Source organism: Neoarius graeffei, chromosome 24 (assembly GCF_027579695.1).
Source record: "Neoarius graeffei isolate fNeoGra1 chromosome 24, fNeoGra1.pri, whole genome shotgun sequence".
Lineage (NCBI taxonomy): Eukaryota > Metazoa > Chordata > Actinopteri > Siluriformes > Ariidae > Neoarius > Neoarius graeffei.
Window position 1 is genome coordinate 51,023,350 of NC_083592.1, and position 14,925 is coordinate 51,038,274.

Here is a 14,925-nt window from a genome sequence, read left to right on the forward strand (position 1 = left end):
CTCATTAGTGAGACGGGCTTCAAAACCGCAGAGAAGCAAACGCTGAACCTTTTGAGTGACAGAACAATTTCTCAAAGCTCTGTTCCAGCTAAATGATGTCAGGGGAGGAATATGTCATCCCCTAACAGCTTTTTGCTCAGGGAAGCAGAACGATGAATAATTTTTTAGCTTGGTTTTTACCGTCTTTGTGTTCATGTTTCTTGTAAAAGATCACTGTGAATCTTGTCTCAGTTCCTGTAAAATTATATCTTTTTTTTTTTTATTAAGTCATTGTTTTATACTGTTGCAGATTGTGAAGTAGAACTATGTTAGATGTTTGATTAAACCACAGAAGGTGAAAATACTGTACTATTTAACCATGCTAGCCAGGACCTGCTATTCAGGTGGTCAGTGATGATTGGGGACCAGCTACAGTGGTGCTTGAAAGTTTGTGAACCCTTTAGAATTTTCTATATTTCTGCATAAATACGACCGAAAACAACAACAGATTTTCACGCAAGTCCTAAAAGTAGATAAAGAGAATCCAGTTAAACAAATGAGACAAAAATATTATACTTGGTCATTTATTTATTGAGGAAAATTATCCAATATTACATATTACATGAGTGGCAAAAGTATGTGAACCTTTGCTTTCAGTATCTGGTGTGACCTCCTTGTGCAGCAATAACTGCAACTAAACGTTTGCGGTAACTGTTGATCAGTCCTGCACACCGGCTTGGAGGAATTTTAGCCCATTCCTCCGTACAGAACAGCTTCAACTCTGGGATGTTGGTGGGTTTCCTCACATGAACTGCTCGCTTCAGGTCCTTCCACAACATTTCGGTTGGATTAAGGTCAGGACTTTGACTTGGCCATTCCAAAACATTAACTTTATTCTTCTTTAACCATTCTTTGGTAGAACGACTTGTGTGCTTAGGGTCGTTGTCTTGCTGCATGACCCACCTTCTCTTGAGATTCAGTTCATGGACAGATGTCCTGACAGTTTCCTTTAGAATTCGCTGGTATAATTCAGAATTCATTGTTCCATCAATGATGGCAAGCCGTCCTGACCCAGATGCAGCAAAACAGGCCCATGTTTCACAGATGGGATAAGGTTCTTGTGCTGGAATGCAGTGCTTTCCTTTCTCCAAACATAACGCTTCTCATTTAAACCAAAAAGTTCTATTTTGGTCTCATCTGTCCACAAAACATTTTTCCAATAGCCTTCTGGCTTGTCCACGTGATCTTTAGCAAACTGCAGACGAGCAGCAATGTTCTTTTAGGAGAGCAGTGGCTTTCTCCTTGCAACCCTGCCATGCACACCATTGTTGTTCAGTGTTCTCCTGATGGTGGACTCATGAACATTAACATTAGCCAATGTGAGAGAGGCCTTCAGTTGCTTAGAAGTTACACTGGGGTCCTTTGTGACCTCGCCAACTATTACACGCCTTGCTCTTGGAGTGATCTTTGTTGGTTGACCACTCCTGGGGAGGGTAACAATGGTCTTGAATTTCTTCCGCTTGTACACAATCTGTCTGACTGTGGATTGGTGGAGTCCAAACTCTTTAGAGATGGTTTTGTAACCTTTTCCGGCCTGATGAGCATCAACAACGCTTTCTCTGAGGTCCTTAGAAATCTCCTTTGTTCGTGCCATGATGCACTTCTACAAACGTGTTGTGAAGATCAGACTTTGATAGATCCCTGTTCTTTAAATAAAACAGGGTGCCCACTCACACCTGATTGTCATCCCATTGATTGAAAACACCTGACTCTAATTTCACCTTCAAATCAACTGCTAATCCTAGAGATTCACATACTTTTGCCACTCACAGATATGTAATATTGGATAATTTTCCTCAATAAATAAATGACCAAGTATAATATTTTTGTCTCGTTTGTTTAACTGGGTTCTCTTTATCTACTTTTAGGACTTGTGTGAAAATCTGATGATGTTTTAGGTCATATTTATGCAGAAATATAGAAAATTCTAAAGGGTTTACAAACTTTCAAGCACCACTGTATCTTCTCAGACTCAGCAATGAACTTTGGCAAGTTAAAATCCGCTCAACCATGTTATCAGCACAGCACTTAACCATGCTAGCAGCCACAGGCTCTCTGGTTGGTTAGACATTAAGTAGTAAGAGGTGATTGCTGAGGAAGAACCTGACCTCGTGGGAAGAATGAGAGGTAAGTGTTGCTGTTGTGCAACAACATAGAACAAGTTTGCAGTGATTTGATGCTAATAATGCTTGCAGTGCCAATAAGGGAAAGTAAATTCAAAGAGTATATCATTGAAAGGTGCTGTAATGTATAAAAACTCACTCACAGAAGAGATGAGTTTATGGGCAGCTTTGGAGGATGGGGTGGCTGTAGTTACAAGTTACTAAACGAATAGAACTGTAACGTCTACATAAGGTCTGGTACAGTATGTGTACGAGGCAAAAAGAAGAAAGGTACAGACACATACCAGGTTTGGGGTCATTTCCTGTTGGAACACCCAATTGCGTCCAAGTTTGATGGACAGATATTTCATCTGTGCTGTATGTCGAGCATGTATAGCATATTTGACAATAAAGTTGACTTGACTTGAGATTATGCTGAAGTCCACCTTCTTTCCAATTCCGCCTACTTTACGCAGTGCACCAGTTCTGCTGGCAGCAAAACGGCACCAGAGCATGATGCTACCACCAACATGCTTCACAGCTGGTACAGTGTTTCTCTGTACCTTTGGTCATTGTGGCCAAACAACTCAATCTTTCTCTCATCGGACCTTAAAACTTTCCTCCAGAAGGTTTTTTCTTTGCCCATGTGGAACTTTTAAGGTATTGATTTTGGAGCAAGGGCTTCTTTCTTGGATGGCAGCCTATTGAACATCATGGACGATGCCAGTCACCCTCTGCACACCATCATCAGCAACCAGAGGAGCCTGTTCAGTGACAGAATGCTCCTTCCCAAGTGCAGGACGACAGACTTAAAAACTCCTTTGTCCCTCACGCCATCAGACTGTACAACTCCTCTCTGGGGGGGAGGAGGGGTAACAGGAGGACAGAGGATGGGAAGGAGCAGTAGCCTAACAATAAGCAGTACCGGACAATGTGCAATATAATGTGCAATATCTCTCCTGCTGCCGCCACCCCCCCTTTCTCCCCACCTTTTCCCCCCCTCCCCCTTCCTCTCTTCCCCATATCTTATTCTTTTTATATTTGTATATGTAAATACTTAATTTATTTTAATTTATCTAGAAGTTTTTCTCCATTTATTTTCTCTGTTTATCTGTAATGATGCTGCTGGAATCTTAATTTCCCTGAGGGAACCCACCCAAAGGGATCAGTAAAGTTTTATCTAATCTATCTCTGTCCATGGTGAAGTAAAACTCATTTGACTGTAGACAGTGTTCTAGCAGCTTCCAGTTCATGGAAGGCCTGTGCCTTGATGGTTCCTCTGTTCTTCCTGACCATCTGAACCAATTTTCTCTCAGCTGAAAGGGACAGTTTGGGTCTTGTTTTAGCAAAGTGGCTTGGCAAGGTGGCTATGCCTTCCAATAACTTGTACTTGTGCACAATTGATGTTGGAATCTGTGGTTGTTTAGAAATGGCTCCGAGAGACATTCCTGAGTTGTGTGATCTCTTGGTATGATTGGTATGATCCTCTTTCTCGGATCTGCACTGAGCTCCTTGGACTTTCCCATTGTACTGTGTGTTGGCCAATCCAGTGAGTGTCAGACAAACCCTTTATGTTGGCACAGAGAAGCTACCAGATGTATACATTCATGACCACTAACAGGAAGTTAAGAGGCCATGGCCTTGGCAAGTTAAAACGTTTTGGAACTTTCAGCACCATTGAATTAATCAGTGGGCGTATATAAAATTTTGACCCTGTGTTGATTTCAGAAAACCCAAAATAACTTGTGCACCAAATTTTTTTTTTTTTTTATTATTGTTATTTATTTATTAAAGATTTACAGTATTTAATACAATTATTCTACCACGGGGGGGAGCGTTTAAAGAAATCATTGGAAGCCCAATATTGTTATGACCTTCATGTCCATGTATGTAAACCTCTGACTGCAGCTGTACATGCTCACATGCACATGAAACTATCCTGGTGATTCGCACCATCCCTGCTGGTTAGGAGGGGTGAAATTGAACCATTTGTCTTTGTTATTGATGTGACTTCAGTGCAGGGTGAACTCTGAAGTGAACAAAATCATCTTAACAACCGGCTAAGAGTTCCGGCTGAGCCCCTTTTAAAATACAAAGGACAGCAATTCACACTGAAAAAATTACACATTGTGCTCAAAACAACTGTAGTTCCCCAGAGCCAAAAAAAGAGATCATTTTGAGGTGAGTGGCCAAGTCCATCACCCACCCTGAACCTCACTGAGTTGCACAGATGGAAACCTTGAAGCCACTGGAACAAGCCAAACTGACAATGGCTGCATTACAGGTTTGACATGTTTTCAGTGAAATTCTGGTTCCTGACAGCAGTTAACCACTATATACCTCTTTACAGAGTCTTTCAGTGGTATGCAATAACCAAGTGATGATATCATAGACATCTGGTACTTCTGGTTTACTTAACATAGGACTTCTTATTGCTGTAGCAAGGCTACACTAGTAGTTTTAATTTACCTACCTGTGGTCTCCTGAAATGGGGACAGCATAGTCCATAATTAATGTCATAAACCCACATTCATGTGCTAGAGTACAGAGCCAAACAAGACAGACTTGGTCTCTATCCAGATACTTACAGAAAGTATGGCATGTGTCTGCCCTTAACTTGAGGCAAGATCATGATACAGCATACTTTTTTTTGTTTGTTTGTTTGTTTGTTTTTTTACTTTGACTGGTAGCACCAGTAAGATTTTAATGAGTGACCTGTTAGTTATATTTAATTGCAGTACATGCTGTGTCTTGCCAATGAGTTCTCTGCTGGACCACATCGACTAAGCCTGGAAATTAACTGGCAAGTTAAATCAAATGTTCTCTAGTAGGGAGATCACCAGACTGTGGTAGACTTCAGCCCTCTGGAACTGGAATTGGGAAACCTTGCCCTGGACCTTTGCTTGGCCATTTGCCTGGTACATCGTTTGGCCCCTTTGTCTGGCCACATCACCTGGTCTTCCAGCCCCTGGCTGGTTACCCAGCCCTTTTCCAGGGCCATGACCTGGCTCATTCCCTGAATAATCATCTGGCCCATCGCCTAGCTCCTTTGCTTGGCCCCTTCATCTGCTCCTTTCAACTAGCCCTTCTGCTTGGCCTTTCATCTGCCCATTGCCTGGCTGGTCACTTGGCCCATCACATGGACCTTTGCCCTGTTGATCACTTGGTCAGTTCCCTACCCGATCACGTGGTCCAGTGGGCTTTCATGTTATCTGCTCTTAACCTGCAGCCACACCAGCCCTTTTCATTTCAGTCAAACAAAAGCCATAACCAAACCGAAGGCAGTTGAAGTTCAAGCTTGCCTGACTTCAACACACAGAATCAGCTGTTGGTTCTCTTTGGCTGAAATAAAAACCTGGAGCCACACTGGTCCTTCACTGATAAAATTTGAAGACCCTTTTACAAAGTAAAGGATTCCAGTTTAGACAGCAAGAGTCTATGGAATGATGGCGGGGACGACGACGACTTTGTCTTTACGTTCCTGTCTGGATCAAATGCCTGTCAGGTCATACTTCAAATTCTTCTTGTTTAATACATATAGCCTGAAAATAAGTTTAAAAACTGAACACAGGGTTTCATCCAGAGTATTTCGGTTATACACGATGTTGACTTGCTCTGTATCCGACACAACATTCAGCACATCTACTGACTTTGTAACAACGTGGTAATTTTGCAGAAATCTTAGCACTTTATGAAGGACCAGCGCTGCTAATGACTTGCAGAATGTAAGAAATAAGTATTCCTCCAACGTTATTATATTTCATTAACAGCATTTAGCAGACACTCTTATCCAGAAGCAGTTGGGAGTTGGGTACCTTGCTCAAGGGCACTTCAGCCATTCCTGCTGGTCCAGGGAATTGAACCAGCAACCTCATGGTCCCAAAGCTGCTTCCTCTAACCATTAGGCCATGGCTTCCCTGAGTTTATTTTGAGTTAAAAAACAAACAAACAATGAGGACATGACTATATCCTCTGAAAGGTACAGTAGAACAGGGGGTTTAGGAAGTAATGTTTTTGAGTGTGGGCAGCATGGTGGTGTAGTGGTTTAGCACCATCACCTCACAGCAAGCAGGTTCTGGGTTCGAGCCCAGTGGCCAACGGGGGCCTTTCTGTGTGGAGTTTGCATGTTCTCCCCATGTCTACGTCAGTTTCCTCTGGGTGTTCTGGTTTCCCCCACAGTCCAAAGACATGCAGGTTAGGTTAATTGGTGGCTCTAAATTGACCGTAGGTGTGAATGCGAGTGTGAATGGTTTTGTCTTTTTGTCAGCCCTACGGTGATCTGGCGACTTGTCCAGGGTGTACCCCGCCTCTCAACCATAGTCAGCTGGGATAGGCTCCAGCTTACCCTTGACCCTGTACAGGATAAGTGGTTATGGATGGCTGGATTTTTGAATCTCTGGAATAAAACAGTTCTAGATTACAAATGATAAAATCTATACCTTTTTAATCCAGCGAAATTTCATCACTCACTGATGCAGTAACACATTTAAGTTACCATCAGACATTGTTAATCTCGTTTCTGTTCTACACACTGATCCACGACATCACTCTATTTTGCCAATTCATGATTAGCACCTTTTCTTCCTGCGTGTCATTGTCATGTCTGCCATCACGTCGCTGTCGTGTGTTGACGGGGTTTTCATACTGCGCGAGGGGAAGTTAGAGTTGCCAGCACACACACACTGGCAAATCTGAGGTGTTTCTGTGTTGCTTAACGAGCAGGCATATGACTCATTAAAACTTGTTAATGAAGGGAAGAAGGCATCCAGAGTTCACTCCATTGTTGGTGGGAAAAAAAAAACAAACTTTCTTCAAGTGTTGTCACGTCGTCATGGTAAAATGTAAAACGTGTCCTCTCGGAGCACTCTTGTTAATTTTGCCCCCCAGTTTTCTTCCTCTTGCTTGGTCCACAACCACCATTGGGCTTTTGTGGTACAATTCTGGGTTTGTTTGTTTTTTTTCTTACATTAATGACATTTAGCGACGTACAACACACCCAGAGCAGTTGGGGTTGGGTGCCTTGCTCAAGGGCACATCAGCCATTCCTGCTCATCTAAGGAATCGACCCAGCGACCTTTTGCTCCCAAAGCTGCTTCTCTAACCTTTAGACCAAGAAAGAAAGCACAATGTTCTTCATCACACACTTGTGAAATTTCCTTTCTGCATTTAACCCATCTGAAGCAGTGAACACACACATACCCAGAGCAGTGGGCAGCCATGCTAACAGCGCCCAGGGAGCAGTTGGGAGTTAGGTACCTCGCTCAACGGCACCTCAGCCCATGGCCATCCCATATTAACCTAACCTGCATGTCTTTGGATTGTGGGGGAAACCAGAGCACCCGGAGAGAACATGCAAACTCCACACAGAAAGGCCCTCGCCGGCCGCTGGGTTCGAACCCAGAACCTTCTTGCTGTGAGGTGACCGTGCTAACCACTACACCACCGCACCGCCCAATTATCAGGGGAGAGCACGAACGCAGTCCCCCACTACCATAACTTATGCAGTCGAGATTCCCACATTTGAGGAATTCGCGAAGGTCAGACAACCGGAGTGCAATGGCTGAGCCTCGCCTTGACCATTCTCGTTAGTAATATTGGCGCATCTTTGCTTTCATATTCATGCTGCAATAGTAACATTGTCAAACACACCCTCTCATAATGATGCATAATTGTGTCCATGGGTTGACTATAGTACGAGCTAATTTGTCCCTTGAGACTTTTTCGTAATGTCTAGTTCACATCTCTTTGTTGTCTGCTCCACACTGATGTTTTTATCAGATTTTTTTTTTTTCCTTCAGCTAGACTACAGGTTCTGGGAATCTTCCATGTTTCCGTGTGTGTGTGTGTGTGTGTGTGTGTGAACCACATTGTGTGTCTGGAAGCCTTACACACACACAGCCAGCCATTCACACACACGCGCCATGCACCCGTCTCACGCTGGCATACCCAGAGGCGCCACTTTCACATTTAGCAGACAGTCTGTCTGGTGAAAACGCAGCACCGTATTGCACCATTAGGTGCTGAAATTGAGAGGTGTAGAGGAGCTTATTCGTTAAAATCCCTGCTAGACTTGTATTTTTAAAAAAAGGCGCCAATCAGTTAATTGGGTTTAATTAAGAGGTACAAGTCGTGTATAGCACATGCACCGAATCTACACTGAAGCACTCTTTCTGAACATTTGTAAGTGAATGAATTAATTGCAGCCTTTCTTGGGTACATGTTAACGCATGACCGTACAATCCTCGTCTCTGCGTCTCTCTAGCGCTCGGCACTCAGCTTTATCGAAATGGTCGAGTCTCCGTCAATCAAGGACGCATTGCTTACGCTGTTGTCTTGCCATATTAGCAAAACCGACCCACTGCTCTTCTGCAGAACAAAGAAACCCGAGTCCCTTTTTTCTTTCCTCAAATCCACTCGCTTGTCATGTTTCGCATCTTGCTGAGGTTTTGGCTTGCTGGAGGGCAGCGCTCAATTAAGAGTGTCTGGCCTGTCCTGGTGCCACTAAACATCTGGCACCTTCACAAAACTTACATCATGCAGCTCTCTCTCTCTCTCGCTCTCTCTCCGCTTGCCTTGCTTTTGTTTGATTTCTTTATCTGTTGGTTCAATTATTCATGTCCAATTTGGCTATTCTCCTTCCTTCCTTTATCTCCCCCCCCTTCCCCTTTGCAGTGTTTAGCTGCTAGCTGCAACCATCAATTTGCCAATTTTGGATCGGCCATGTTGCCAGCTAGTTGGAGCTCTTTTTCATCCAGCTGTCAGCCTCGGATTTGTTTTATTCAACAATTTTTTTTTTTTGCAACAAAGGTTCTGGCGAGTACCATAATTTCTGAGTGACTGCCGAAGCCAGTTCTCATTGAGGCAAAAGTAATAAGTGTGGAGCGATAATAACTGCTTGTACACGTTTTAGTGCAAAACACTGGAAGCTTGCAGCATAATAAGTTTAATCTCTTGCCTCGAATTCAGTATGTTAAATAGTTAAAGCTGTAATCACCAATCCTGCTCTGAGAGATCCACTTAATTACTTGGTGTTGGATTAGGACCAGGAAGCTCCAGGAACATAGTTGGTGACACAATTTTTGTTTATAACAGCTGCGTTTTGAACATTTTATTAACTTGAAGGAATGACTTTTATAGCTGTTATACATAAGTGATAATAGGAATTATTCTATCCACATTCACTGGATATGAGCAATCATGCGCTCTGGTTGGCTACTCTACTACTAGGATATCGGCTCATATACTGTGAGGAGGGAAAAACAAAATGGCGGAGCACATCAAGTCAGATGTATCACTTTATCCAGTATTTAAAAGAAACAGAAATAGCTAAAAGAACATCATTTCTTCCCCTGAATATCTCCTGTTCCATGCTCCAGCCCAGTCAATGGCGATAATGCAGCTTTAAGTTGGTTTGCCAACCGCCAGAAACCCCTAAAGATGATGATGATGATGATGGCGGAGCATGTTGCTGAACCAACCGAGGACGAAATAAAAAAACTCTACTCGAAATCATCTCATCTCATTATCTGTAGCCGCTTTATCCTGTTCTACAGGGTCACAGGCAAGCTGGAGCCTATCCCAGCTGACTACGGGCGAAAGGCGGGGTACACCCTGGACAAGTCGCCAGGTCATCACAGGGCTGACACATAGACACAGACAACCATTCACACTCACATTCACACCTACGCTCAATTTAGAGTCACCAGTTAACCTAACCTGCATGTCTTTGGACTGTGGGGGAAACCGGAGCACCCGGAGGAAACCCACACGGACACGGGGAGAACATGCAAACTCCGCACAGAAAGGCCCTCGCCGGCCCCGGGGCTCGAACCCGGACCTTCTTGCTGTGAGGCGACAGCGCTAACCACTACACCACCGTGCCGCCTACTCGAAATCATGACCCCAAAAAATTTAAAAAAGCAACAAAATATGGAATGAAAATATTTAATGCTAAGAACGTATCCTTTTTTGTCAGGAAATAATATTATCGCATTTTTCACAAATTTATACTCTTATTTTGCCATTTAGTTTACATTCCAAGCGGAAATGATTTTGTCGGATGTTTTGTTTAAAGTTTCTATTTATCAAATTTGCAGAAAATAAAAATGCTTTGTTTCTTAAAATCCAGTGAATATGGATCGAATAAAACAGTTATTCCACTCAATCTCGTCGTATATTGGCGGGCAGGCTAACACCAATAATTTTCTCTGCAGACCTTATTGTCCGTTGCAGTCTGTTCTTGTCCTGCTTGGTGACCGATCCAAACCAAACAGTGATGGAAGAGCAGAGAATAGACTGAATGATGGCAGAGTAGAATTGTGACAGGTTGAGCTTCCTGAGCTGGCGCAGAAAGTACAACCTCTGCTGGGCCTTTTTGATGATGGTGACTGTGTTGGTCTCCCACTTCAGGTCCCGGGAGATTGTGGAGCCCAGAAACCTGAAGGTTTCAACAGCAGTCACAGTGCTGTTGGTGATGGTGATGGGCGGCAGGGTGGGGGGGTCTGCTCCTAAAGTCCACTGTCCTCCACAGTTCTGAGCGTGTTCAGCTCCAGATTGTTCTGACCGCACCAACAGACCAGCCATTCAACCTCCCGTCTGTATGTAGACTCGTCACCGTCTCGGATGAGGCCGATGACCGTTGTGTCGTCTGCAAATTTCAGGACTTTAACAGACGGGTCTCTTGAGGTGCAGTTGTTTGTGTAAAGGGAGAAGAGCAGTGGGGAGAGCACACACCCCTGGGGGGCGCCAGTGCTGATAGTCCGGGTGCTGGATGTGATGCTCCCCAGCCTCACCTGCTGCTTCCTGTCAGTCAGGAAGTTTATAATCCACTGACAGGTGGAGGAGGGCACAGTGAGCTGGGTGAGCAGGATATCTGGAACAATGGTGTTGAACGCCGAACTGAAGTCCACGAACAGGATCCTGGCGTACATCCCAATAAAGAAAAGTTGTAATCATTAGTGAATTGCTGTGGTGTAAACGGAATAAAACACTCAGGGATGCACTGTTGTTCAAGTTTGGTAGTACCTCCCAAAAGTGGTCCAAGGATCCAAAGGACAACCGGTGAACCGGCGACAGGGTCATGGGTGTTGAAGACTCATTGATTCGCATGGGGCACAAAGGCAAGCCCATATGGTCTAATCCCCCAGAAGAGCTACTGTAGCACAAACTACTAAAGTTAATGCTGACACCTTTCTGTTTAACTTTTTCAGTAGTTTGTGCTGTCAGTGTTTTTTGATTTTAAGGCTGATTTGCGTATATACACCAAAGACCTTGTCAACGTTGAAGTACATGTTCACCTAAAAGAACCTTGCCATATAGTGCCATCAAAAAAAAGTTAATAAAATCTGACCTACAAGTCAGTTGGTTAATGATTTTTTTTTCACTGCATTCCTTGAAGCTTAGTGCTTTTTGTATTCCTTTAGTAAAACTTTTTTTTTTTTTTTAAATAGTATGCAGATTGTGAAAATGAGAGGGCGGAGATGTGTTTTGAAACAGATCAGTGTTGAACGTAAGCGTGAGGTCTCTGGAGCTTGAACAGGTGCCGGAGTTGGAAAACCGCCATTCAGAAGAAACACTCTGCTCCGATCACACCTTTCACTCATCTGTTTTTGTCTTTCTTTATCACGCATCTCTCCGTCCTCACCATGCGGCGTCTTGCTCTATCCTCAGGTTCGGGTGTACAGCCTGGAGACTGGCCAAGCTGAACTGGTGTTGGGGAACTCGGCTGGAGACTTCACCTGCATCAGCCTGAGAGATGCCCCCCTACATCTAATGGTGTGTGGGAACAAAGACAGGCGGTACGTCACATGCATGCGCACACACACACACACACACACACACACACTTCTGTTCTCTCTCTGGCAGCCTGAAAGCCTCATGTGACTGTAAGTGTCTTAAACAAGCTGGGAATAATAACCTCGCAGCAGCGTCCTCATTTACATACAGAGCTGCTGTGAAGTGTTTTATTGGAGGTAATGGATCAGACGATTATAGAACACGTATTAGCACAACTCAGGTCCAGTATTGCATGATGGATTCTTTTGTGTTCCGAACACCTGAGTCTTACCAAAGCAGGCAACAGCACAACTGCATTTCCGTGTCTAACAGGGTTTCAACATTTTCTATAAAAGTTGCATTTGAAGATTAATTTTATATATTATTGTTATTATAAATGAAGCATTCAAATTTGAATGATGATAATATTCCTTGTCCTACTACTACTACTACTACTACTAATAATAATGGGGCGGCACGGTGGTGTAGTGGTTAGCGCTGTCGCCTCACAGCAAGAAGGTCCTGGGTTCGAGCCCCGTGGCCGGCGAGGGCCTTTCTGTGTGGAGTTTGCATGTTCTCCCCGTGTCCGCGTGGGTTTCCTCCGGGTGCTCCGGTTTCCCCCACAGTCCAAAGACATGCAGGTTAGGTTAACTGGTGACTCTAAATTGAGCGTAGGTGTGAATGTGAGTGTGAATGGTTGTCTGTGTCTATGTGTCAGCCCTGTGATGACCTGGTGACTTGTCCAGGGTGTACCCCGCCTTTCGTCCGAATCAGAATGCTGATGGCTGCATTGTAGGTGGCCGATAGATGTCACAGACACCCATCCCCGTTCAGCGACGGTCGCCCCAGGCTGACAAAAATGAACGATCCTCTCTGGCTAAGATGTCTGCCAGTTTTCTGGAAGTCCTCCCATACTCCCGCACTAGTCGGATTCTATGATGATCCATGAGAGGATAAATACTTGATACTCCCTATTAGACAGACAGAACTGAGGATGCCTTTCGGACGAGAGGCGAAACGTCTTCAAGACTTTTCAAGCAAGTCCAGTTGCTCTCTTCTACCAACCACAGAATACAGTATCATCTGCATACATTACAATATTAACTCGGTCACATACAAGTGGGAGGTCGTTAATGTAAATACTAAACAGCAATGGCCCCAAAATAGACCCCTGTGGCACCCCCATTTCACATGCCTTGGATGAGGAAAGTGCACTATTAACCCGCACACACTGGTAACGATCACTAAGATAAGATTCAATCCATTTTTGTGTGTCAGCAGACAGATCGTAATTAGCTAGTTTATTTATTAGTTTCTCATGGTTGACTGTATCGAAAGCCTTGCGAAGATCAAGGAAGACTGCTCCCACCACCCCTCCTTGATCACGATAATTTTTTTTTATTTTCTCAATGAAATAGCAACAGGCAGTTTCTGTGGAGTGCTTTTTCCTGAAGCCAAATTGCATTGGATGTAAAAGGCTATTATAATCAAGATGGTCCGTTAGTTGTTCAACAACTACCCTTTCAAGTATTTTTGAAAGGGCTGGGAGAATACTAATAGGTTGATAGTTGCATACTTCTTGTGCATTACCTGCTTTAAACACAGGTATCACTATGGCATTTTTAAATACACTAGGGAAGATGCATTCATCAATAGATTGGTTTACCAATTTAGGCTACATCCACACGACAATGGCAACGAGATGTTATTTAAAAAAATATCGCGTCCACATGGACAACGATCAGTAAAATATCAGGTCCATACGGCAATGCTTGCTGAAAACGATGCAATACACATGCCACACCTCTAGGGGCGCTGTAAGACGGTCCCTTCGGAGACACCAGAACAATAGAAGAAGTAAGGACGCATGCGCATAAACTATTATGTGCGAGACTTCATATTAGCCACAAAGTCAGAAAAATCTGTTCGTAAAATTACATTATAATGACCAAATACAATGAAAAGTATTTTTCCAGTCTCACCTGTGAAAGGTAATCCCATGTGATCTCGTTTGGACGGTAAACCTGTTGGTACAGTTAAACGCAGCGCATGAATGAGGCATCTTTATTCTCCGCTTTGACCTATCCAATATGGCGGCGAGGATGACGTATGATTCTACGCGGAAGGCGGCGTCTTTAATGGTCCGGAATAAATTGAATGCTACACGTTGATGGATTAATTTGTTCTTCTAAGCCCTTTTCGAGGAATGTATTGTAGGACTTAAACCAACATCTGAAGAGGTGAGATCGCTCCTTTTTTTCCCTATTTTTGCTGGCGGGATTGACTCTGCCCTAAGGGCTATTCTCTCTCTCTCTCTCTCTCTCTCTCTCTCTCTCTCTCTCTCTCTCACTTTGCACCATTACACAATAAATATTCACAGTGAAAATATTTTGTAAGCGCGTTTCATGAACCAAGTTATAGGATTTGTTGACAACTCGCATCGAGTTCGTTACACTTCTACCCGGCGTGAAGCACTCACAGTCATGTGGTTGTGACGTCATCGTAAACAAATCCATTCTACTCATCCAGACGACTTCGCAACGGCAACGTTGCCAGATCTTTCCACTCTGGAACCCGTTCTCAAAAGATTGCGTTTTGGCCAAAACGCTGGTGCCGTGTGGACGCCAGGCCTAAACGATAAACGATTGTATCGGATTCACCTGAATCTGTTGCCGTGTGGACAGGGCCTTAGTCAAAGGGCTAATTACACATTCTTTGTTTTTTTTTTTTTATCAAGGCAGTGTCCATTCCATAGATATCTTTTGCCTTACTATTTGTAAGTGTAGATAAAATCTTTGCAACCTTTGACTCATTTGTGGGTGCCAAGGTTAATGACGTTAATGAGGATGTAGCGCTAATGGGTATTTGTGAGGTGCTTATTTTTCCAAATATCTGACCTAGCTGTTGCACAGAGTTTATAAAATAATCGTTAAAATGAGTTTCAACAGCCAAGCTATCATCTACAATACTACTGTTTATTTTGAGTTCTAATTTACCACACTTGCGATTT

At 43.6% G+C, this 14,925-nt stretch overlaps 1 protein-coding gene and 1 pseudogene across 3 annotated transcripts in view; one reads left to right on the forward strand and one right to left on the reverse strand.

The window, feature by feature from the left end:
* The window catches only part of fbxw8 (F-box and WD repeat domain containing 8), a 76,925-nt gene that overhangs the window by 36,249 nt on the left and 25,751 nt on the right, over nucleotides 1-14,925 (forward strand). For all 3 annotated transcript variants that reach the window (XM_060907448.1, XM_060907450.1, XM_060907449.1), the window contains one exon: nucleotides 11,811-11,938. In XM_060907448.1, the coding sequence (XP_060763431.1) occupies nucleotides 11,811-11,938 (128 nt within the window). The remainder of the gene's footprint in view (nucleotides 1-11,810; nucleotides 11,939-14,925) is intronic.
* LOC132872955 (U1 spliceosomal RNA) lies at nucleotides 7,601-7,775 on the reverse strand (annotated as a pseudogene).